Source organism: Carcharodon carcharias, chromosome 29, assembly GCF_017639515.1.
Source record: "Carcharodon carcharias isolate sCarCar2 chromosome 29, sCarCar2.pri, whole genome shotgun sequence".
Classification (NCBI taxonomy): Eukaryota; Metazoa; Chordata; class Chondrichthyes; order Lamniformes; family Lamnidae; genus Carcharodon; species Carcharodon carcharias.
The window spans coordinates 1969697-1995324 of NC_054495.1; the positions used below are offsets into that span (position 1 = coordinate 1969697).

A 25628-nucleotide genomic window follows, 5' to 3' on the forward strand; every position below is an offset into this window, starting at 1 on the left:
TGTCTGTCTGTCTGTCTGTCTGTCTATCTATCTATCTATCTATCTATCTGTCTGTCTGTCTGTCTGTCTTTCTATCTATCTATCTATCTATCTGTCTATCTATCTGTCTGTCTGTCTGTCTATCTATCTATGTATCTATCTATCTATCTATCTGTCTGTCTGTCTATCTATCTATCTATCTATCTATCTATCTGTCTGTCTGTCTGTCTGTCCATCTATCTATCTATCTATCTATCTATCTATCTATCTGTCTGACTGTCTGTCTGTCCATCTATCTATCTATCTATCTATCTGTCTAACTGTCTGTCTGTCCATCTATCTATCTATCTATCTATCTACCTATCTGTCTATCTATCTATCTATCTATCTATCTGTCTGTCTGTCTATCTATCCATCTACCTACCTATCTATCTGTTTGTCTATCTGTCTGTCTATCTACCTATCCATCTGTCTATCTATCTGTCTGACTGTTTGCCTATCCATCCCTCTATCTATCTATCTATTTATCTACCTATCTATCTATTTATCTATCTATCTGTCTGTCTGTCTGTCTATCTATCTATCCATCTGCCAACCTATCTATCTATCTATCTATCTATCTGTCTGTCTGTCTATCTATGTATCTATCTATTTGTCTGTCTGTCTATCTATGTATCTATGTATCTATCTATCTATCTTTCTACCTATATAACTATCTATCTATTTATCTGTCTGTCTGTCTGTCTGTCTGTCTATCTATCTATCTATCTATCTATCTCTCTGTCTGTCTGTCTATCTATCCTGCAGTGAGGTAGCTACAGATTGCTATGAGGAATTGGCACAATGCCACCTTGTTTGTTGGGTTAACATGGCAGCCAGCCTCAGGGTGAGGTTTATGTTCTGTAACAAAAACAGAATTACCTGGAAAAACTCAGCAGGTCTGGCAGCATCGGCGGAGAAGAAAAGAGTTGACGTTTCGAGTCCTCATGACCCTTCGACTGTGTTTGTTACCCAACTCTTTGACACGAATATCTTCAACAAGAAACATTTCCACTGCAGGGGACACAGGGAGTGTGTGGAGACAAGAGCTCCTGCAGCATTCATGGGCCTTACTGAACAGAGTTGTTTCTGTGAAGGAAGGGGAGAGACACCAAACAGTTGCTGCCAAGAGTTGTCCTTGCCCCTTGATACTGCAAATTCCCATTATATCCAACTGTAAAACAATTGGATCTTTCCTCTCCACACACATCCCAGCATTGTGTAGTTGTCACATGTTCCCATAGGAAATGGGGGTGGCTGGAGGAGGCCATTCAGCCCCTCGAGCCTGCTTCCCTATTATATGTGATCATGGCTGACCTTCTACCTCACTCCACCTTCCCCCCCCCCCACCCCCCCTCTCCCTCAGTGCCCCAAAATCCATTGATCCCAGGCTTAAATAGACTCAACCACTGAGCGTCCGCATCCCTCTGGGGTAGAGAATTCACAGCCGCCCCCCCCACCCCCCCACCACTGAAGAAACCTCCCCTCATCTCAGTCCGAAATGGCCGGCCCCTTCTCCTGAGACTGTGACCCAGCCCCGCCCTCCCTCTCTCTAGGCTCTCCAGCCGGGGCAGAGGAGGGGTTAAAAAAAGGACCTGCCCTGCTGAGCCTCCTCAGGATCAGTTGACAGAGGCCCAAAAAGACCCCATGAGCTTAAGAGGGAGAAATAATATGGACCTGATCGAGCAGGTTGGTTGAGAGTCGACAGCAGGAGATTAAAGGCTCTTTGCTTCCAATTCTCAGTAACCACCTACCTGACCAGAGCTGATTCATCCCAGGGCTTCACTTAATCAGCCGCAGAGACATATTTTTGGAGGAGGGCCAACCCAGTTTGCAGCGGGTCTCTTACTCACCTGCTGTGGTGAGATGGTGAGATTGCTCAGTCTTGTTGGAACTGGTTGAGCAGAGTCACTCCTCGCATGCTCTCTGCATACATTTCCAGCAGTTTGCAAACGGTAAAAGGTTAGCTATCCTGGTGCGTATCAAGTGTTTGCTGGGTAACACACAAGCTGTTGCGAGCGTTCAGATTTGCACAGAATAAATAACGACGCTGGCAGAGGTGTGGGATTATAAAATTCTCCAACGACCTTAATTGAAATATGTTTCTGAATCGCGAGGGTGTGAATAGCAGACTGACAGCTGATGGACAGGCAGGTAACATCACACTGAACACATCAAGGTAAACAGTTCAGGAGTGTCCGCATCTTTTAAGTACCCTGCAAGGCTGAATGTTCCCAATTCAGTTCGTGTTTTACCTTTTAAAATATAGAACAACTGGTCTGTTTTATCCAGCTCCCTGTCTTACTCTAACCTATGAGAACAAAGGTTTGCACATCTAGTTGTCTGGATGATGCTCACAAAGCTAAATCTTGCACAGTCCCTGGCCTTGCCACATGTCGACCATCTCTTTAACCCACAGATAAATGAATGGTCTCTATCGCCCAGGTCTTTAACACAACCGGGAGACAACAGGAGTACGTGGTTACTGAACGATATTCTACTAGTCCCTATTCACACCTGAAGCACTGATCAGACACCCAGGGGAAAAGATATAACTTCTGACGCATTGCCCAACCTTCAACTGTGCGGCAAGGGAAAAGGTAAGGTACGCCTTTCTTACACCCCTCTATGCAGCACTAAAGAAGCTTGGCACCACCTGTGGCGAACAGGAACTGGTCACTCCCTGCAAGGTCAGCTCCATGAGTGGTCAATGGTGATGTCACCCTCTCATGGACAGACCTTTGCTTTTATCCATTCACGGGATGCGGGCTTCGCTGGCTGGGCCAGTATTTATTACCGCCCCTAATTGCCCCTTGAGAAGGTGGTGGTGAGCTGCCTCCTTGAACTGCTGCAGTCCACGCGGTGTAGGAACACCCACAGTGCTGTTAGGGAGGGAGCTGCAGGATTTTGACCCAGCGACAGTGAAGGAACGGCCGATATATTTCCAAGTCAGGATGGCGGGTGGCTTGGAGGGGAACTTCCAGGTGGTGGTGTTCCCATCTATCTTGTCCTTCTAGATGGTAGCGGTCATGGGATTGGAAGGTGCTGCCTTAGGAGCCTTGGTGAGTTGCTGCATGGATCTTGTAGATGGTACACACACTGCGGCTACTGTGCGTCGGTGGTGGAGGGAGTGAATGTTTGTGGATGGGGTGCCAGTCAAGCGGGGCTGCTTTGTCCTGGACGGTGTCGAGCTTCTTGAGTGTAGTGGGAGCTGCACTCATCCAGGCAAGTGGAGAGTATTCCATCACACTCCTGACTTGTGCCTTATAGATGGTGGACAGGCTTTGGGGAGTCAGGGGGTGAGTTATTCATCACAGGATTCCCAGCCTCTGACCTGCTCTTGTAGCCACAGTATTTATATGGCTAGTCCAGTTCAGTTTCTGGTCAATGGTAACACCCCAGGGTGTTGATAGTGGGGGATTCAGTGATGGTAATGCCATTGAATGTCAAGGGGTGATGGTTGGATTCACTATTGATGGAGATGGTCATTGCCTGACACTTGTGTGGTGTGAATGTTACTTGCCACTTGTCAGTCCAAGCCTGGATATTGTCCAGATCTTGCTGCATTTGGACATGGGCTGCTTCAGTATCTGAGGAGTTGCGAAAGGGGCTGAAAATTTTCCAAATTCCCTTTTTGACAGTGACAAGGTCCCCAAACATTCCACGTAGTTGATAAGCATCACACAGCTGCTTCTTCACACTGTTTCAAGGCTTCTCACTCCCCTGATCACCAGGATAATCACATGAAAAAAGATGTTTCAAGATTCCCTCAGTGAGGTCCATTGTATTAGTAGCATGATGATATTAGTTACTACTACCATTGGCATACTTCCAGCTCTCTGATGAGTGCACGTTCTTGGTCATTATACTGAGTGTATCTTTCCTACAGGAATTATACGCATGTATGATGTCAAACTGCTTCAGATGCCAATTGGCCACAACTATTTATTCATTACCACAACCCTAATGATTCCCACAAGGAGGAAGTCAGCAAATTCAATAAAGGCCAATTTGACTTCACCCCATCATCACTTATGTACATTATCACACCGTGATAAGCATAATCGTAATCAGACAAAAGTTAATCAGTTACATTGTTATTTCAGGCTTCTCAGTCCATTTAGTGGTGGCAATAAGATCACCCTCAGCACTGAGTCAGGAAGTAGTCGGTGTAAGACTCCATCGCAAAAACTGGAGACCCATAAACCAGACCTGACCGTCGTGTCGCCAGTACTGAGGGAGTGACGCACAGTCGGAGGGTCAGTCCTGAGGGAGTGCTGCACTGTCAGAGGGTCAGCACTGAGGGAGTGCTGCACTGTCGGAGAGTCAGCACTGAGGGAGCACTCCACTGTCGGAGGGTCAGTGCTGAGGGAGTGCTGCACTGTCGGAGGGTCAGTACTGAGGGAGCGCTGCACTGTCGGAGGCTCAATACTGAGGGATTGCTGCACTGTTGGAGGGTCAGTATTGAGGGAGCGCTGCACTGTCGGAGGGTCAGTACTGAGGGAGCGCTGCACTGTCGTAGGGTCAGTACTGAGGGAGCGCTGCACTGTCGTAGGGTCAGTACTGAGGGAGTGCTGCACTGTTGAAGGGTCAGTACTGAGGGAGTGCTGCACTGTCAGAGGGTCAGTACTAAGGGAGTGCTGCACTGTCAGAGGGTCAGTACTGAGGGAGTGCTGCACTGTCGGTGGTTCAGTACTGAGGGAATGCTGCACTGTTGGAACGTCAGAACTGAGGATGTGCTGCACTGTCGGAGGGTCAGCACTGAGGGAGCGCTGCACTGTCAGAGGGTCAGTACTGAGGGAGTGCTGCACTGTCGGTGGTTCAGTACTGAGGGAGTGCTGCACTGTCAGAGGATCAGTACTGAGGGATTGCTGCACTGTCGGTGGTTCAGTACTGAGGGAGTGCTGCACTGTCGGAGGGTCAGTACTGAGGGAGTGCTGCACTGTCGGAGGGTCAGTACTGAGGGAGTGCTGCACTGTCGGAGGGTCAGTACTGAGGGAGTGCTGCACTGTCGGTGGTTCAGTACTGAGGGAGTGCTGCACTGTCAGAGGGTCAGTACTGAGGGAGTGCTGCACTGTCAGAGGGTCAGAACTGAGGGAGTGCTGCACTGTCAGAGGGTCAGTACTGAGGGAGATCTGCACACACAGAAAGCTGCTTTCTGGCATACCTGGCCTTCTCTTTGAATTTAAATTCTCATTGTATCAACAGGTTTTTTGAACTCCCAGCTCTTCAAACAATAAAACCCCTTTCCAGGCACCAATCTTATGAGTAATTTAAACATTGCTTGGTCTCTGCTAACTGTGTGCCAGATTTCACTCCCACTCTTGAATGATCTATTCAACAAAATGCAAATGTACCACAGTCCCTGTTTACATCTCGAAACGACTACTCACCAGATCACCCAGGTGCGCTGACCTTAATCCCACACATTAGACCTTAGAATTAGAATTTAAATTCTCATTGTATCACCAGGTCTTTTGAACTCCCAGCTCTTCGAACAATAAAACCCCTTTCCAGGCACCAATCTTATGAGTAATTTAAACATTGCTTGGTCTCTGCTAACTGTGTGCCAGATTTCACTCCCACTCTTGAATGATCTATTCAACAAAATGCAAATGTACCACGGTCCCTGTTTACATCTCAAAACGACTACTCACCAGATCACCCAGGTGCGCTGACCTTAATCCCACACATTAGACCTCCGTTTAAAACAAAATAGTTCCAATAACATTATATAGCTTAAAATCTCCATCCACAATGAGTGCATCAACACCAAGGTCATTGCTAAGTGTTCAGGATGCTGAGTCACAAGGATGGGGGAGAAACTGCTGGGACATGTCCCAAGCAGGCTTAACAGCAGCAATGAGCGGGTTGTGGTAAATGCTTAGGGGCAGTTGGCAACTGGCAATAAAGGGTGACATTGCCAGTGGTGCTCACATCGCCAGACTGAATAACTAATATAATTAAAACTTCATTGAAATGGGGAGACTCTATCGGACCTGTTATCATCAACAACTGCATCCTCACTCATTGTGACAAAATCTTGTGATTTAAATATGAAATCTAATCCACAGAAACTGGCCATTCGGCCCTTCTGCTCTGTGCTGGTATTTCTGCTCCACACGAGCCTCCTCCCACCTCCTCTCCATCTCACCGCATCATCCTATCCTTCCCTTTCTCTCTCCCTCATGTGTTTATCCAGCTTCCCCCTTAAATTCATCGCTAATATTCACCTCGACCACTCCCTGTAGGAACGAGTCCCACATTCTCCCCACTCTCTGGGTAAGGATGTTTCTCCTGAATTCCCCATTGGGTTTATTCGTGGTGATCTTGTATCAATGGCCCCTAGTTCTGGTCTCCCCCCCAACAAGTGGAAACATCTTCTCTACATCTACCCGATCGAAACCCTTTCATCATTTCTTTTCATTCATTCATGAGATGTGGGCTTCGCTGGCTGGGCCAGCATTTATTGCCCATCCCTAGTTGCCCCTTGAGAAGGTGGTGATGAGCTGCTTTCTTGAACCGCTGCAGTCCCTGTGGTGTAGGTACACCCACCGTGCTGTTAGGGAGGGAGTTCCAGGATTTTGACCCAGCGACAGTGAAGGAACAGTGATATATTTCCAAGTCAGGATGGTGAGTGGCTTGGATGGGAACTTCCAGGTGGTGGTGTTCCCATGTGTCTGCTGCCCTTATCCTTCTAGATGGTAGTGGTTGTGGAAGGTGCTGTCTAAGGAGCCTTGGTGAGTTGCTGCAGTGCATCTTGTAGATGGTACACACACTGCTGCTACAGTGCATCGGTGGTGGAGGGAATGAATGTTTGTGGAAAGGGTGCCAATCAAGCGGGGCTGCTTTGTCCTGGATTGTGTATTGTGGGAGCTGCACCCATCCAGGCAAGTGGGGAGTATCCCATCACACTCCTGACTTGTGCCTTGTAGATGGTGGACAGGCTTTGGGGAGTCAGGAGGTAAGTTACTAACCGCAGGATTCCCAACATCTGATCTGCTCTTGTAGCCACAGTATTTATTTCTGGTCAATGCTAATCCCAATCTAACCCCGTGCTTTATGGAGACAGTGTAGAGGGAGCTTTACTCTGTATTTAACCCCATGCTGTACCTATCCTGGGAGTGTTTGATGGGGACGGTGTAGAGGGAGTTTTACTCTGTATCTAACCCCATGCTGTACCTGTCCTGGGAGTGTTTGTTGGGGACAGTGTAGAGGGAGTTTTACTCTGTATCTAACCCCGTGCTGTACCTGTCCTGGGAGTGTTTGATGGGGACGGTGTAGAGGGAGTTTTACTCTGTTTCTAACCCCATGCTGTACCTGCCCTGGGAGTGTTTGTTGGGGACAGTGTAGGGGGAGTTTTACTCTGTATCTAACCCCGTGCTGTACCTGTCCTGGGAGTGTTTGATGGGGACGGTGTGGAGGGAGCTTTACTCTGTTTCTAACCCCATGCTGTACCTGTCCTGGGAGTGTTTGTTGGGGACAGTGTAGAGGGAGTTTTACTCTGTATCTAACCCCGTGCTGTACCTGTCCTGGGAGTGTTTGATGGTGAAATAAATGTTTTCCGATGTGTCTAACGCAGAGACTGGAATGAAGAAGATATAAACTGGGATCAGAATTGGAAATTTGCCACATAATTATTTCGGGATGGAGGGCTGCTGCAGCTTTAGGGACACTGGGGAGGATTCAAACAACTGCCTGTCTCTTTATGGGGTATGTGGAACATTCCTTGTTCCAGTCCTACTCCGGCCCCCTTCCACAACTCTTTCTCCGGTACATCGATGATTACTTCGATGCCGCTTCATGCTCTCGTCGGGACTTGGAAAAATTTATTAATTTTGCTTCCAATCTCCACCCCTCCATCATTTTCACGTGGTCCATCTCTGACACTTCCCTTCCCTTCCTTGACCTCTCTGTCTCAATCTCTGGTGATAGACTGTCCACCAATATCCATTACAAACCCACCGACTCCCACAGCTATCTCGACTACAGCTCCTCACACCCCGCTTCCTGTAAGGACTCCATCCCATTCTCTCAGTTCCTTCACCTCCGTTGCATCTGTTCCGATGATGCTACATTCAAAAACAGTTCCTCTGACATGTCCTCCTTCTTCCTTAACCGAGGTTTTCCACCCACGATCGTTGACAGGGCCCTCAACCGTGTCCGGCCCATCTCCCGCGCATCCGCCCTCACGCCTTCTCCTCCCTCCCAGAAACATGATAGGGTCCCCCTTGTCCTCACTTATCACCCCACCAGCCTCGCATTCAAAGGATCATACTCCGCCATTTCCGCCAACTCCAGCATGATGCCACCACCAAACACATCTTCCCTTCACCCCCCCTTATCGGCATTCCGTAGGGATCGCTCCCTCCGGGACACCCTGGTCCACTCCTCCATCACCCCCTACTCCTCAACCCCCTCCTATGGCACCACCCCATGCCCACGCAAAAGATGCAACACCTGCCCCTTCACTTCCTCTCTTCTCACCGTCCAAGGACCCAAACACGCCTTTCAAGTGAAGCAGCATTTCACTTGCATTTCCCCCAACTTAGTCTACTGCATTCGTTGCTCCCAATGTGGTCTCCTCTACATTGGAGAGACCAAACGTAAACTGGGCGACCGCTTTGCAGAACACCTGCGGTCTGTCCGCAAGAATGACCCAAACCTCCCTGTCGCTTGCCATTTTAACACTCCACCCTGCTCTCTTGCCCACATGTCTGTCCTTGGCTTGCTGCATTGTTCCAGTGAAGCCCAACGCAAACTGGAGGAACAACACCTCATCTTCCGACTAGGGACTTTACAGCCTTCTGGACTGAATATTGAATTCGACAACTTTAGGTCGTGAGCTCCCTCCCCCATCCCCACCCCCTTTCTGTTTCCCCCTTCCTTTTTTTTTCCAATAAATTATAAAGATTTTCCTTTTCCCACCTATTTCCATTATTTAAAAAAAATTTAAAAAAAATAAAAAAAACCCCACTAGAGCTATACCTTGAGTGCCCTACCATCCATTCTTAATCAGCACATTCGTTTAGATAATATCACCAACTTTAACTTTAACACCTATGTGTTCTATTGTACTATTGTCGTTGACATCTTTTGATGATCTGCTTCTATCACTGCTTGTTTGTCCCTACAACCACACCACCCCCCCCTCTCTCTCTCTCTATCTCTCTGCCCCCCACACACACACCTTAAACCAGCTTATATTTCAACTCTTTCTTGGACTCGAGCTCAAGTTCTGTCGAAGGGTCATGAGGACTCGAAACGTCAACTCTTTTCTTCTCCGCCGATGCTGCCAGACCTGCTGAGTTTTTCCAGGTAATTCTGTTTTTGTTTTGAACTTCCATCAATTCTGTTTGAAAGGTTGGAAAGCAAGTGTTCACTGAGGGGTGAAAGCGTTAACTTCAATGAACTGGACTGTGGGGAGCGCATGAACCACGCCTCCAATTTTCTGATTAGCTGTAACATCCGCATTTTGGCTCTAGTCTGGAATGTGGTGTTGAAACTTGGATATTAGTTTCTGATTCTCAGTGTTTCTGTTAGGGCTGGGAGTGCTCTTCTGACTGCATGTGCATTGCTCTCACTCTCTCTGCAATGTGGTATTCCCAGTTCTCAGGGTAAGTTTCTCTCACTTTCCAGTCCAGCGTTTCCTGCATAAAAACAGTTTCACTGCTCAGGAGTTTCAGCTGTCGAGTCAGTTTCACAACAGTTTCAATGTCACTTTCTCTCTCTCTCTTTTTGTCTCTATCGCTCTCTGTCTCTCTCTCTCGCTGTCTGTCTCTCTCTCTCACTGTCTGTCTCTCTGCCTCTCTCTCTCTCACACTTTTTGTGTCTCTCTCTGTTTCTCTCACTATCTCTCTCTCTCTATCTGTCCCTCTGCCTCTGTCTCTCTCTCTCTCTGTCTGAGTATCTCTGTCTGTCTGTCTTTTTGTCTCTATCTCTTTGTGTGTGCCTCTCTCTCCCTGTCTCTCCCTCTGTTTCTTTCCCCCTCCACCTCTATCCCACTCTATCTGTCCCTCTGACTCTGTCTGTCTCTCTTTCTGTCTGTCTGTCTCTCCCTCTGTCTTTCTCCCTGTCTGTGTGTGTGTGTGTGTCTCTCTCTCTCCCGTCTCTCTTTTTCTTTCCCCTGCTATCCCTGTCTCTCTCTATCTGTCCCTCTGTCTCTGTCGCTCTCTCTCTATCTCTCTCTTTCAATGTATCTTATTCTCTGTCTCCCTCTCAGTCTCATCTCATTCTCTCTCTGTTCCATTCCGTCCCTGGTTCTCGCTCTCTATCTCTGCCACTCTCCTTTTCTAACTCTTTCTCCCCCAATCTCCACCTCTTTTTATCTCGACATCTCTCTCTCTCACTCTCCTTCTCCCTTTGTCTCTCTGTCTCTCACTCTGTCTCTCTCTCTCTCTCACTCTGTCTCTCACTCTCTCTCACTCTGTCTCTCACTCTCTCACTCTGTCTCTCACTCACTCTCTCTCTGTCTCTCTCTCTCACTCTGTCTCTCACTCTCTCACTCTGTCTCTCTCTCACTCTCTCTCTGTCTCTCTCTCTCACTCTGTCTCTCTCTCTCGCTCTCTCACTCTCTCTCTCACTCTCTCTCTCTGTCTCTCTCTGTCTCTCTGTCTCTCTCTCTCTGTGTCTCTCTCTCTGTCTCTCTCTCTGTCTCTCTCTCTCTGTGTCTCTCTCTTTCTCTGTCTCTCTCTGTCTCTCTCTCACTCTCTCTCTGTCTTTCTCACTCTCTCTCTCTGTCTCTCACTCTCTCTCTCTGTCTCTCTCTCTCCATCTCTCTGTTTCTCCCTCTGTCTCTATCTCTCTCTAACACTCTCTCTCTCTCACTCTGTCTCTTTCTTCATTTCTTTTCCTCATTCACTCCTTATTTCTTGCTCAGAGTTTCTCTCTGTCTTTCTTATTGATTCTCTCTCTTTCTCTCCCTCAGGAACAGGAGGAGGCTATTCAGCCCCTCGAGTCTGTTACACAGGAACAGGAGGAGGCCATTCAGCCCCTTGAGCCTGTTACACAGGAACAGGAGGAGGCCCATTCAGCCCCTCGAGCCTGTTACACAGGAACAGGAGGAGGCCCATTCAGCCCCTCGAGCCTGTTCCTCCATTCAATGGGATCTTGGCTGATCTGTGAACTAATTCCACATACCCACCTTTGCCCCATATCCCTTCATCCCTGATAATGGGGGATTCAGTGATGGTGATGCCATTGAACATCAAGGGGCGATGGTTAGATTCTCTCTTGTTGGAGATGGTCATTGCCTGACACTTGTGTGGCACGAATATTACTGGCCACTTGCCAGCCCAAGACTGGATATTGTCCAGGTCTTGCTGCATTTGGACATGGACTGCTTCAGTATCTGAGGAGTCGCGAATGGTGCTGAACATTGTGCAACCATCAGCGAACACCCCGGCTTCCGATCTTGTGATGGGAGGAATGTCATTGATGGAGCAGCTGAAGGTGGTTGGGCCGAGGACACTACCCTGAGGAACTCCTGCAACAATCATTTGGGACTGAAATAATTGACCTCTGACTACTACAGCCATTTTCCTCTGTGCTAGATACGACTCCAGCCAATTGTCCTAGAGTTCAGCTCCACCTCAATTTACCTGATATGCAGACTTGATATCTTGAGATGACAATAGCCGCAATTATAAGTAAACATTCTTTTCTCTCTCTCTCTCTCTCTTTCTCTCTCTCTCTCTCTCTTTCTCACTACTGGTTCCTGTTTTGATCCATTACCCACACACTTGTGCAGCAGTGGCTTTGGTTCAGGAACAGGGATACGAGTGGGCTATCCCCCTCTCCCCTCCCCCGTGAACGCAGAGCAGGGAGGGGGAGAGGGGAACGGGTGTGTGCCGAGGGTGGGTGGGGTTGGGGTTGGGGTTGGGGCCGGGGCAAGTATAGGTGTTAGATTTCAGCCAGCAAAGCTGCCAGAGATCAGATGCTGCGATGCCCTTCGAGGTCGAAAAGTTGACTGGCTTCTTCAAAATGCAAAAATCCCAAGTTTGGAAAAAAAAAACAGCAGCACTCACAGGTTTGAAGGTGCAGTATCCTAGATTAAGGGGGTGGGGAGATTGAGGAATTGGGATTTGGGATTTGCTTGGGGGGTGGGGGGGGTGGTGGTGGTGGGTGGGGGGATGGTCTGGTAGGTGCAGAGCAGAAGAGTGTCACATAAAATTGAACCATGCTCTGTTTGAAATACGCGCTTTAATCGGAACATTTCTCTTCTCTTTCAGGATGAAGGCGTTTTTTCTTGGGCTGTGTGTGTTAGTCCTCAGGGCTGAGGAAGGTGGGTATTTGATTGACCTTATCCTGTTTGTAATGGCTGACAGAAAGCTCAACCAGATCAGAGTGAGGATGTTACATGGAGAGACTGGGGCAGAGAAGGTTAAGGGGGTGATTGAATCGAGGCGTTCAAAATCATGAGGGGTTTGGATGGACTCAGCAAGGAGAAACTGTTTCCAGTAACAGGAATGCCAAAAGTACACAGGTCCCTGAAGGCAGCAGTTCAAGTAAACAAGGTTGTGACCAAGGCTTATGGAATGCTCTCCTTCAATGGCAGGGGTATTGAATATAAAAGTAAGGATGTAATGTTGGAATTGTATAAAACACTGGTGAGGCCACAACTGGAGTATTGTGTGCAGTTCTGGTCACCGCATTACAGGAAGGATGTAATAGCTCTTTAGAGAGTGCAGAGGAGGTTTACAAGAATGTTGCCAGGGTTAGAAAAGTGTAGCTATGAGGAAAGATTGGATAGGTTGGGGTTACTTTCCTTAGAACAAAGAAGGCTGAGAGGTGACTTGATTGAGGCGTACAAAATTATGAGGGGAATAGCTAGAGTGGACAGGATAAAATTGTTTCCCTTGGAGGAGAATTCAAGAACCAGGGGACATAGATTCAAGATAAGTGGCAGAAGGTGTAGGGGGGACATGAGGAAGAACTTTTTTTATGCAGAGGGTAGTGGGTGTCTGGAATTTGCTGCCCAAATTGGTGGTAGAGGCAGAAACTCTAAACTCTTTTAAAAAGTACCTGGATCTGCACCTTAAGTGCTGTAAGCTGCAGGCAATGGGCCGGGTGCAGAAAGGTGGGATTAGAAAGGACACCTGGGTGTCCTCGGGCTGGCATGGACAAGATGGGCCGAATGGCCTCCTTCTGTGCTGTAACTTTTCTATGTTTCTATGGTTCTATGGAGGGTCGGTAACCAGAGGGACACAGATTGAAGGGAATCAGGAAAAGAACCAGAGGGGGGAGATGAAGAGAATTTGTTTTTGACACAGCGAGTTGTTGTGATCTGGAAGGCACTGCCTGAAAGGGCGGTGGAAGCAGATTCAATAGGAACTTTCAAAAGGGGGGGAATCGGAGGAATAGTTGAAGGGGAGAAATTTGCAGGACTGTGGAGGAAAGAGCAGAGGGGTGAGAGTTGGACTAATTGGATAGGTCTTTCAAAGAGCCGACACAGGCATGATGGGCTGAATGGCCTCCTCCTGTGCTGTCTGGTTCTAGGAAGTCCAAAATATTGACTGTTTTTCAATGGCATTCAATGGGTTGTTTCAGCTGGCGGGTTGGGGGCGGGGGGGGGAGGGGGGGGGGATGTGTCAATAGAAAGAAATATCCAGAGGGGAGTATAACTGCCAGTTCTCCACCCTCCTTCAGCCATTTGTAACATTTTGAGGACAGTCAGAGATTAATTACTGTGAGACGCAGCTTGAGGATAGTCAGAGGCTAATTGCTGTGGCAGATGTATCCTCAAGAGGACACTTAGAGCCTAGTAGCTGTGACCAACTCTTCTGAGAACGGTAAAGAGACCAATTTTTGTAACCGTCACAGCTTGAAGAAAGTTAGGGACTAATTGCAATGAGATACGGCCTGAGGAAAGTCAGGGGCTAAGTTATGGAACTGACACACCCCGAGAACAATAAGAGGCTAATTACGCTGACCAGCATATTTGAGGACAGTTGGAGGCTAATTGCTGTGAGGCACATCATGAGGACAGTCAGAGGCTAATTGCTACGGCAGGCAAATCTTCAGGACAGTTAGAGGTTAGTTCCTTTCTTTGGATCAGCAAAAGCAAATCATCTGCCAATGTGAAACTCCTCACATCCCCTCACCAGTGCCTGTGTCTGAACCGGGCTCTGAGGTTTGGTCAGAAATTCGCCCATCAGAGTATCGTGGGTGAGGCCAGGCTGCGATTGTTGTAAACTGCAACAATGCAGTAGTCTTCCAGATTTATTCAATTAACTGAACTTAAGTTCCATGGTGAGATTTGAAACTCATACCTCTGGGTAATTAGTCACAGTGACAGGATTACTGATCAGGTAACATAACCGCTCAGCTACCATACACTGATTCCAAAACCAAGAACAGTCCCGAGGAAATATAATTGATGCGCTGCAGCTGCCTGTACTACATACCGTCTGGGTCTCTCTTTGTGCTGGAGTCAGCTCCTGGAATGATGCCTGGGTTGGCAAGCTGTAACTGGTGGAGCGCTGCAGGGATCAGTTCTGGGGACCTCAACTATTTACAATCTATATCAGTGACTTGGATGGCTGCATTGTAGCCAAATTTGTTACTGACACAAAGCTAGGCAAGGAAAGCAAGCTGTGAGGATGATGCAAAGAGTTTGCAAAGGGGACATAGTCAGGTAAAGTGAGCGGGCAAAAGTTTGGCAGGTGGGGTATAATATGGGAAATGTGAACTTGTCCAGTTTGGCAGCAAGAATAGAAAAGCAGAATGTTATCTGAAACGGAGAGAGACTGCAGAATGTTACAGTAAAGAGGGATCTGGGTGTCCTTGTACATGAATCACAAAAAGTCAGCATGCAGGCGCAGCAAGTAACTCGGGAGGTAAAATGAATGTTGGTCTTTATTGCAAGGGGGATGGAGTATAAAAATAGGGAAGTCTTGCTACAGCTGTACAGGGCATTGGTGAGACCATACCTGGTGTACTGTGTACAGTTTTGGTCTCCTTACTTAAGGAGGGATAGACTTGCATTGGAATCAGTCCAGAGAATGTTCACTCGGCTGATTCCTTGGGTGAAGGGGGTTTGTCTTAGGAGGAAAGGTTGAGCAGGTTGGGCCTGTATCCACTGGAGTTTAGAAGAATGAGAGGCGATCTTATTGAAACACATCAGATTCTGAGGGGGGGGGTTCTTGACGGGGTGGACGCCTGAAAGGATGTTTGCCCCTCGTGGGGGACTCTAGAACTCGGGGGCACAGTTTCAGGATAAGGGGGCCTCCCAATTAAAGATGGAGATGAGGAGGCATTTCTTCTCTCAGAGGGCTGTTAGTCTGTGGAATCCTCTTCCCCAGAGAGCAGTTTGGGCGGGGTCGGGTCATTGGACTATTGTGTCTAGTTCTGGGCTCCGCACTTCAGGGACAAAGTGGAGGTATTAGAGCCGGTGCAGAGTCACGAGAATGGTTGCAGGGGTTGAGGAACTTCAGTTGGGTGGGTAGAGGGGAGAATGTGAGACTGTTCTCCTCGGAGAAGAGGAAGCTGAGAGGAGATTTGATAGAGGTGCTCAAAATGATGAGGGATCTGGATGGAGAGGATAGCAAAAAAATCCCATTTTTTTTTTTTAAATTCATTCATGGGAGGTGGGCATCGCTGGCTAGGCCAGCATTTGTTGCCCATCCCGAATTGCCCTTGTTCAGAGGGCATTTAAGAGTCAACCACACATTGCTGTGGGTCTGGAGTCACATGTAGGCCCAACCAGGTAAGGGCAGCAGATTTCCCTCCCTAAAGGGCCAGGAGTGACCCAGATGGGATTTTACGACAATCGATAATTCCATGGTCATCATTAGACTTTTAATTCCAGATTTTTATTGAACTCGAATTCTACCATCTGCCCTGGCAGGATTTGAACCCAGGTCCCCCGGTAGCGTTATTTTGGGTCTCTGGACTACCTTGGTCATTGGCTTCCCTACAGGGGGAGGATTGAGAAACAGAGGGACTCAGGTTTAAGGCGATTGGCAAAAGGAGCGACAGAGACATGAGGAGAATTTTTTATCCCACGCAGTGAGTGGTTGGGACTGGGAATGCACTGCCTGAGAGCGTGTGGGGGGTGGGGGTTGCAGATTCAATTAAGGATTTGAAAAGGGAATTGGATCGTTGTCCGAAACATCTGCAGGGTTAAGAGAAAAGGCAGGCGGGGCTGGGGTGGGGGGTGGGGGGAATGGCCTCCTTCTGCGCTGTAACCATTCTACCCATTCTCTGGCTTCTCTTTTTGCTCGAGGGGTTGACCGATTTCCCTTCCTTTCGCAGGCCCAGAGTTCAGCGTCACCGCACACTACAGTGGGGAAGTCATCCTTCCATGCAGCACAGGAGGCAGCTCTGTTGGGAGGGTTTATTGGCAAAAGGAGGGCGATGAACCGGTCTTCATGAAAGCCTATTGCACAGACGGAAGTAACTGCGACAAGATCAAGTCCAGCTATGCTGGCCGAGCACTCTTCATTGGCAATTTAGCACGGGGCAACTTCTCTCTCAAACTTCGAGACATTCGCCTTGATGACGAAGGCTCCTACCACTGTGTGCTAATGAATAATCAAGAAGTCTCTCACTGTCACCATAACCTGAAAGTGATAGGTAAGAGAAATTTAAATTAATCCTCTGCTTCATTTTGACTGGAACTGAAAGGGTTAAATTGCAACAAGAGAGAATCCAACCATCGTCCCTTGATGTTCAGTGGCATTACCATCACTGAATCTCCCACCATCAACATCCTGGGGGTCACCATTGACCAGAAACTGAACTGGACCAGCCATATAAATACTGTGGTTACAAGAGCAGGTCAGAGGCTGGGAATCATGTGGACAGTAACTTACCTCCTGACTCCCCAAAGCCTGTCCACCATCTACAAGGCACAAGTCAGGAGTGTGATGGAATACTCCCCACTTGCCTGGATGAGTGCAGCTCCCACAACACTCAAGAAGCTCGACACCATCCAGGACAAAGCAGCCCCGCTTGATTGGCACCCCATCCACAAACATTCACTCCCTCCAACACCGACACACAGTAGCAGCAGTGTGTACCATCTACAAGATGCACTGCAACAACTCACCAAGGATCCTTAGACAGCACCTTCCAAACCCACGACCGCTACCACCTAGAAGGACAAGGGCAGCAGACACATGGGAAGACCACCACCTGGAAGTTCCCTTCCAAGTCACTCACCATCCTGAGTTGGAAATATATTGGCCGTACCTTCACTGTCGTTGGGTCAAAATCCTGGAGCTCCCTCCCTAACAGCGCTGTGGGTGTAGCTACACCACAGGGACTGCAGCGGCTCAAGAAGGCAGCTCACCACCGCCTTCTCCAGGGGCAATCAGGGATGAGCAATAAACGCTGGTCCCAGCCAGCGAAACCCACATCACATAAATTAGTTTTTAAAAATTACATTGCATAGAGTAGGATTGTATTCCTCCGAGTCTAGAAGATTAAGGGGTAACCTAATCGAGGGGTTTAAGATGAGGTTTCGATAGGGTCTATAGAGAGAAACTATTTCTTCTGGTGTGGTTTATGGGGGAGGGTGCAGGGGGAGTCCCTTAAAATTGGAGACGGGCCATTCAGGGGGTGATGTCAGGAAGCACTTCCTCATACAAAGAGGAAGAGGAAATCTGGAACTCTCTCCCCACACGCACCCCCACTAAAGGCCATTGACTGAAAATGTCCAAACTGCGATTTTCTTTATTTTTTTTGCTGGGTAAGGGTATTAAGGAACCAAGCTGGGTAGAGGGAATTTTAAGAGGCAGACGAGCTGTGGCTTACCGAGGGCTGAATGGCCTCCTCCTCTTCCTATACCCTCTGTCCACTGCTCAAAGGATTGAGGGTGCGGCTGCCGAGTGAGAGGGATGCAAGTTGCGACGCCCCCTGCAGTCGAATAGCCCAGCACAAATCGACAGCAAGATGCAGGGTTCAGAAAAGCTTCCAGGGCTCGGTGGTGGGGGGTGGGGAGGGTGGTGGGGTGGGGAGGGGGGGCTCTAGGTGGGGGTGGTGGGATTTGGGTTCCAAAGCTAGGAGCAGAGGTAGGGGAAAGAAAATGAGAGAGTTTTTTTTTAGCATCAGGTCTTGTCTGTGTTAATGACTCTGATTTTTATCCAACTCTCAGCCCAGTACCGGACACCAGAGATAAACATCACACGAGGAGTGGACAATGTTGTCACTCTCACCTGTTCCACCAGTGGAGGTTACCCAGAGGCTGCGGTGCGATGGGTGAATGGAAGTGACAACAGTTCCTTCCCGGAGAATCTGGTGGTGACCAGACACGTCAGAGACGAGCATCGACTGTACAGTCTGACCAGTGTCCTTCGGGTCAAAGTCAGTAATGACCGCATCACCTGTCAAATCGTCACCAACAGAACTGAAGACATCAATAACTCGGTCTCAGGTGAGGCTGCGAGAGCCAAACTCCTATAGTAACTGTAGAGATTCATTGCCACGTTGCTTTGTTACGGAGGGAAGAGGGTAGATTGTCAGAAGGACCATAGTGAGCAGCAATTCCATAATCCTCAAATTCCAAAGGTTATGGGAAGGGCTCCCCAGCAGAGAGACCTGAACCCAGAATCCAGGCACGCAGGTCCAATACAGTACTGAGGGAGTGCTGCACTGTCAGAGGGTCAGTATTTAAGGATTGCCGTACTGTCGGATGGTCAGTACTGAGGGAGTGCTGCACTGTCGGATGGTCAGTACCGAGGGAGTGATGCACTGTCGGAGGGTCAGTACTGAGGGAGTGCTGCACTGTCGGAGGGTCAGTACTGAGGGAGTGCTGCACTGTCGGAGGGTCAGTACTGAGGGAGTGCTGCACTGTCGGAGGGCCAGTATTTAAGGATTGCCGTACTGTTGGATGGTCAATACTGAAGGAGTGCTGCACTGTCTGAGGGTCAGTATTTAAGGATTGCCGTACAGTCGGATGGTCAGTACTGAGGGAGTGATGCACTGTCGGAGGGTCAGTACTGAGGGAGTGCTGCACTGTCGGAGGGTCAGTACTGAGGGAGTGCTGCACTGTCGGATGGTCAGTACTGAGGGAGTGCTGTACAGTCGGATGGTCAGTACTGAGGGAGAGCTGCACTGTCGGAGGGTCAGTACTGAGGGAGAGCTGCACTGTCGGAGGGTCAGTACTGAGGGAGTGCTGTACAGTCGGATGGTCAGTACTGAGGGAGAGCTGCACTGTCGGAGGGTCAGTACTGAGGGAGTGCTGTACAGTCGGAGGGTCAGTACTGAGGGATTGCTGTACTGTCAGAGGGTCAGTACTGAGGGAGTGCTGCACTGTCAGAGGGTCAGTACTGAGGGATTGCTGTACTGTCAGAGGGTCAGTACTGAGGGAGTGCTGCACTGTCAGAGGGTCAGTACTGAGGGAGTGCTGCACTGTCGGAGGGTCAGTACTGAGGGAGTGCTGCACTGCCAGAGGTTCAGTACTGAGGGAGCTCTGCACTGTTGGAGGGACAATATTTAGCATGAGATGTTAAACCAAGGCCCCTGTCTGCCCTCTCAGGTGGGTGTAAAAGATCCCATGGCCACTATTTTGAAGATGAGTGTGGTGTCCTGGGGCCAATATTTGTCCCTCAACTAAAACACTTAAAACAGATGATCTGGGTCATTGTCACACTGCTGTTTGTGGGAGCTTGCTGTGTGCAAATTGGCTGCTGTGTTTCCCACATTACAAACCTTATGCAGCTCCAGCAACAGTCAACAAGCTCAATACCATCCAGGACAAAGCAACCCGCTTAATCAAAACCCCATCTTCCACCTTCAATATTCACTCCCTACACCACTGACGCACAGTAGCAACAGTGTGTGTACTATCTGCAAGATGCACTGCAGGAACTCACCAAGGCTCCTTCACCAGCACCTTCCAAACCCACGACCTCTACCATCTAGAAGGACAAGGGCAGCAGACACATGGGGAACACCACCACCTGGAAGTTCCCCCCCAAGTTACTCACCATCCTGACTTGGAAATATATCGGCCGTTCCTTCACTGTCGCTGGGACAAAATCCTGGAACTCCCTCCCTAACAGCACTGTGGGTGGGCCTTACAGCAGTAGAGAGGCCATTAAACCCATTGTGCGGGCTGTTTGAAAGATCTATCCAATTATCCCCACGCTCTCCCCCCCCACCCTGCTCTTTCCCCCATAGTCCTGCAAATCTTTCCCCTTCAATTATTAATCCAATTCCCCCTTTTGAAAGTTCCTATTGAATCTGCTTCCACCGTCCTTTCAGGCAGCGCCTTCCAGATCACAACAACTCGCTGTGTCAAAAAAAAACTCTCCTCATCTCCCCCTCTGGTTCTTTTCCCGATTCTCTTCAATCTGTGTCCCTCTGGTTACCGACCCTCCTGTCACTGGAAACACTTTCTCCTTATTGACTCTATCCAAACCCCCTCATGATTCTGAACACCTCAATTCAATCTCTCCCTTAACCTTCTCTGCTCTAAGGAGAACAATCCCAGCTTCTCCAGTCCCTCCACATGAACTGGAGTCCCTGGGACCATTCGAGTAAATCGCCGTCTCACCAATCCTTCCTAAAGTCCATGGTGACCGGAAGTGGACACAGTCCTCCAGCTGGTCGTTGAGAGATTTGGCAAGGTTTAAGAGTAACATTATTGTTCTTGGACTTCAGGACACTATTAATATTGCCAAAAGTCCCACTGGCTTTTCAAGAGACGTTTCACAATATTTGCTTTTATCCCAATATCCTACTCTCTTAGAATTGCAGACATTCACTCTGTCTATTCTGTTCCACAACCTCTGTTAAAATTGTACCTCAAGTTGATAAAAAAAATCTCTTAACTCTCAAAACACTTCACACTTCCTTCCCTTAAATGTCATGTGCATGTGTTAACCACACCAGTTAACAGATTCAGAAAAAGTTCCTGCCTGTAATGCTTGAAGTGATGGCCACATGTTCACCCTGGGGCTGTGTGGGAAGCAGCCTACTTATTCAGCAGAACACTGTGGCTTATTCCCACCCAAGTGTTCAGTGTAAACTTCAACACTGATCTGCCCTCTGCAGTGCTGAGGGAGTACTGCACTTTTGGAGGGTCACTGCTGAGGGAGTGCTGCACTGTCAGAGGGTCAGTACTGAGGGAGTGCTGCACTGTCAGAGGGTCAGTACTGAGGGAGTGTGGCACTGTCGGAGGGTCAGTACTGAGGGAGCACTGCACTGTCAGAGGGTCAGTACTGAGGGAGTGCTGCACTGTCAGAGGGTCAGTACTGAGGGAGTGCTGCAGTGTCAGAGGGTCAGTACTGAGGGAGTGCTGCACTGTCGGAGGGTCAGTACTGAGGGAGTGCTGCACTGTCAGAGGATCAGTACTGAGGGAGCACTGTACTGTCAGAGGGTCAGTACTGAGGGAGAGCTGCACTGTCGGAGGGTCAGTACTGAGGGAGTGCTGCACTGTCGGAGGGTCAGTACTGAGGGAGTGCTGCACTGTCAGAGGGTCAGTACTGAGGGAGTGCTGCACTGTCGGAGGGTCAGTACTGAGGGAGTGCTGCACTGTCGGAGGGTTAGTACTGAGGGAGTGCTGAACTGTCGGAGGGTCAGTACTGAGGGAGTGCTGCACTGTTAGTGTCTGGAATGCGCTGCCTGAGAGTGTGGTGGAGGCAGATTCATTCGAGTCATTCAGGAGGGCATTGTATTATGACCTGTTAAGTAAGAATGTGCTAGGCTACAAGATGAAAGTGGGGGAGTGGCACTAGATAAATTCCTCTCATGAAAAGCCAGCATAGAGAAGTTGCACTGAATGGCCTATGTGCTGTAACGATTCTGGTGACACTATGATGGCGATACTCTGGAAGGCACAGCTGCTGCAAGGGAGTGTAAGGTGTGGTGAAAGGATTCAGCTGCAGTAACAAGAGATTCTATCTGATAATGGTTGACTTTCTCTCTTCCTCATGTTTTGTTCAGTGTACCCCAACGGTCATGGACCCAGCTCGATCAAGGTTGCCTCTGGAGCAAGCAAGCTGTCCTTCCTCTGGAGCATTCTCATAACCGGTGCCTCGCTCTCTTTGAAGTAAACCCTTCTCGATTCTTCCGTCTGATCTGAATGTCCCTCCGCTGCGGGCAGTGGGTGGACACAGACTGGCGCGTGCCACATCTCCACTCTCCTTCCCCTTGCCTCTTGGCCAGACATGGTCACGCCCGGACATCATGGTTGAGGAGCCTGTCTGACTCTTGCCTCTGTTAGCTTAGCCGCACATGGCGTTGGGGGGGCTGGGGAGGGGGAGGGTGGTGGTGCAGGAGGTTTTTGGCGGTATGTGTGTGGGTGTGTGAGTGTGTGGGTGTGTGAGTGTGTGGGTGTGTGGGTGTGTGTGTGTGGGTGTGTGAGTGTGTGAGTGTGTGAGTGTGTGGGTGTGTGAGTGTGTGGGTGTGTGAGTGTGTGGGTGTGTGGGTGTGTGGGTGTGTGTGTGTGAGTGTGTGAGTGTGTGGGTGTGTGTGTGTGGGTGTGTGAGTGTGTGAGTGTGTGAGTGTGTGGGTGTGTGGGTGTGTGTGTGTGGGTGTGTGAGTGTGTGAGTGTGTGAGTGTGTGGGTGTGGGTGTGTGAGTGTGTTGGTGTGTGAGTGTGTGAGTGTGTGAGTGTGTGGGTGTGTGGGTGTGTGAGTGTGTGTGTGTCAGGGTGTGAGTGTGTGGGTGTGTGGGTGTATGAGTGTGTGAGTGTGTTGGTGTGTGGGTGTGTTGGTGTGTGAGTGTGTGAGTGTGTGAGTGTGTGAGTGTGTTGTTGTGTGAGTGTGTGGGTGTGTGGGTGTGTGAGTGTGTGAGTGTGTTGTTGTGTGAGTGTCTGGGTGTGTGAGTGTGTGGGTGTGTGAGTGTGTTGGTGTGTGAGTGTGTGAGTGTGTGAGTGTGTGAGTGTGTGAGTGTGTTGGTGTGTGGGTGTGTGGGTGTGTGAGTGTGTGAGTGTGTTGTGTGAGTGTGTGGGTGTGTGAGTGTGTGAGTGTGTTGGTGTGTGAGTGTGTGAGTGTGTGGGTGTGTGAGTGTGTGAGTGTGTGGGTATGTGAGTGTGTGAGTGTGTGGGTGTGTGGGTGTGTGAGTGTGTGAGTGTGTTGGTGTGTGAGTGTGTGAGTGTGTGAGTGTGTGAGTGTGTTGGTGTGTGAGTGTGTTGGTGTGTGAGTGTGTGGGTGTGTGAGTGTGTGGGTGTGTGAGTGTGTTGGTGTGTGAGTGTGTGGGTGTGTGAGTGTGTGGGTGTGTGAGTGTGTTGGTGTGTGAGTGTGTGGGTGTGTGAGTGTGTGGGTGTGTGGGTATGTGAGTGTGTGGGTGTGGGAGTGTGTGAGTGTGTGGGTGTGTGAGTGTGTGGGTGTGTGGGTATGTGAGTGTGTGAGTGTGTGAGTGTGTGAGTGTGTGGGTGTGTGAGTGTGTGGGTGTGTGAGTGTGTGAGTGTGTGAGTGTGTGGGTGTGTGAGTGTGTGGGTGTGTGGGTATGTGAGTGTGTGGGTGTGTGAGTGTGTGAGTGTGTGAGTGTGTGAGTGTGTGGGTGTGTGAGTGTGTGGGTGTGTGGGTATGTGAGTGTGTGGGTGTGTGAGTGTGTGAGTGTGTGGGTGTGTGGGTGTGTGGGTGTGTGAGTGTGTGGGTGTGTGAGTGTGTGGGTGTGTGGTGGGTAGGGAGAGGAGCTGTGTAATCAATGAAATTGTTCAGGTGCTAAATGGAGGGGGCGGCCTGCTGAAACATCTGGTTGGGACTGACCGACTGCGATTGTCATACACCGAGAAGACTTTGGTTACGGGAGGGGGGTTGTGAATCAGAGGAGAGAGGACAAACAGAGCCGGTCCGGGTAGGCTGCCGATCTTTCCACCTCGTGGAACAGCAACGGACAATTACCCAGCTCCGGCCTGGCCCACCCACCACCCCCACCCCACCCAGCCACCCCCCCACCATGCCAGCCCTGACCCAAGCCGCCCGCCCGAGCCGAGCAATGGAGCCATACTCGACCTCAGGATGTGCCTGCTGCAAACGCTGCCCCCTGCTGTGAAGCCTCCTGCAGTCGAGGCAGGAGAATGGGAATGGACAGGACGTTTGTTACGATGGAATCCGGGCAGGCGTGTGAATTTTAAGGGTCTCCAGCTGCCCAAGTCTGGATTACTGGATGTGTCTGAACTCTGTGGTTAATTTGCGATTCATATTAAAAGGACAGTTTTGAAATCTTGGTGATTGTTTGAAATCCTGCTTCAGTCCGCTTTTGTACCTTTGTTCCCATCCCGCTCGACTATTCCAACACCCTCCTGCCCAGCCTCCCATCCACCGCCCTCCATAAACTTCACCTCATCCAAAACTCTGCCGCACACAACCCCCACCCAATGTCCTAACTCGCACCGAGTCCGGTCCACCCATCGCCCCCTGTCACTCGCTGACACTCATTGGCTCCCGGTCCAGGAGCAACTCCATTTTCAAATCCTCATCCTTGTTTTCAAATGCCGTCCCTACAACCTTCCCTATCTCTGTAACCTCCTCCAGCCCCTACAACCCTCCCTATCTCTGTAACCTCCTCCAGTCCCTACAACCTTCCCTATCTCTGTAACCTCTTCCAGCCTCTACAACCCTCCCTATCTCTGTAACCTCTTCCAGCCCCTACAACCCTCCCTATCTCTGTAACCTCCTCCAGCCCCTACAACCCTCCCTATCTCTGTAACCTCCTCCAGCCCCTACAACCCTCCCTATCTCTGTAACCTCCTCCAACCCCTACAAACTTCCCTATCTCTGTAACATCCTCCAGCCCCTACTACCCTCCCTATCTCTGTAACCTCCTCCAGCCCCTACAACCCTCCCTATCTGTGTAACCTCCTCCAGACCCTACAATCCTCCCTATCTCTGTAACCTTCTCCAGCACCTACAAACTTCCCTATCTCTGTAACCTCCTCCAGCCCCTACAACCCTCCCTATATCTGTAACCTCCTCCAACCCCTACAACCCTCCCTATCTCTGTAACCTCCTCCAGCCCCTACAACCCTCCCTATCTCTGTAACCTCCCCCAGCCCCTACAACCCTCCCTCTCTCTGTAACCTCCTCCAGCCCCTACAACCCTCCCTATCTCTGTAACCTCTTGCAGACTCTACAACCCTCCCTATCTCTGTAACCTCCTCCAGCCCCTACAACCCTCCCTATCTCTGTAACCTCCTCCGGCCTCTTGACCATCCCCGATTCCCATCGCTCCACCATTGGCGGCCGTGCCTTCAGCTGCCTGGGGGGCCCTGAGCTCTGGAATTCCCTCCCTAAACCTCTCCCACCCTCTCTCTCTCTCTGCCTCACTCATCCTTTAAGACGCTCCATAAAAACTTCATCTTTGAAAAAGGTTTGACTAAAATCTCCTAATAATGCTGCAAGAGGCACAGTGTCAGATTTCTGCCAAATAACCAGTCCTGTAAAGCATCTTGGGACATTTCAAGTTGGTTTACGAATGCAATTTGTTGTTGATTACGTCTTATGGGGAGCTACAATTGAGAGCAACTGAAACCATACTTTGTGGATCTCAAGCTGATTCATGTCTTGGGCGCTGATATACTGAGCAAAGCCCTTCCCTATTCGTTCCTCGAATTCTCAGATGCTGAGGTAATGGGGCCCAGAATATTGAACCAGTCCCGAGGAACATTTCCTCACTCCTAAAAGAGAACGCGAGCTCCCGTGAGCAACGTGAACGCAA

General features: G+C 49.5%; 1 protein-coding gene across 3 annotated transcripts; it reads left to right on the forward strand.

The window, feature by feature from the left end:
• Positions 1-2080: 2080 nt before the first annotated feature.
• On the forward strand, positions 2081-22207 carry LOC121271097 (CD276 antigen-like). Of its 3 annotated transcripts, XM_041176843.1 has the most exons (6): positions 2081-2197; positions 2438-2618; positions 12249-12301; positions 16273-16593; positions 18116-18394; positions 21910-22207. In XM_041176843.1, the coding sequence occupies exons 3-6, from the start codon at positions 12250-12252 to the stop codon at positions 22017-22019; spliced, it is 762 nt and encodes a 253-aa protein (XP_041032777.1). In that variant the 5' UTR covers positions 2081-2197; positions 2438-2618; position 12249; the 3' UTR covers positions 22020-22207. The 3 variants fall into 3 exon arrangements, with proteins under 3 accessions (XP_041032777.1, XP_041032775.1, XP_041032776.1); XM_041176841.1 differs by lacking the exons at positions 2081-2197; positions 2438-2618 and adding an exon at positions 9505-9635; XM_041176842.1 differs by lacking the exons at positions 2081-2197; positions 2438-2618 and adding an exon at positions 11346-11666.
• Positions 22208-25628: the final 3421 nt, after the last annotated feature.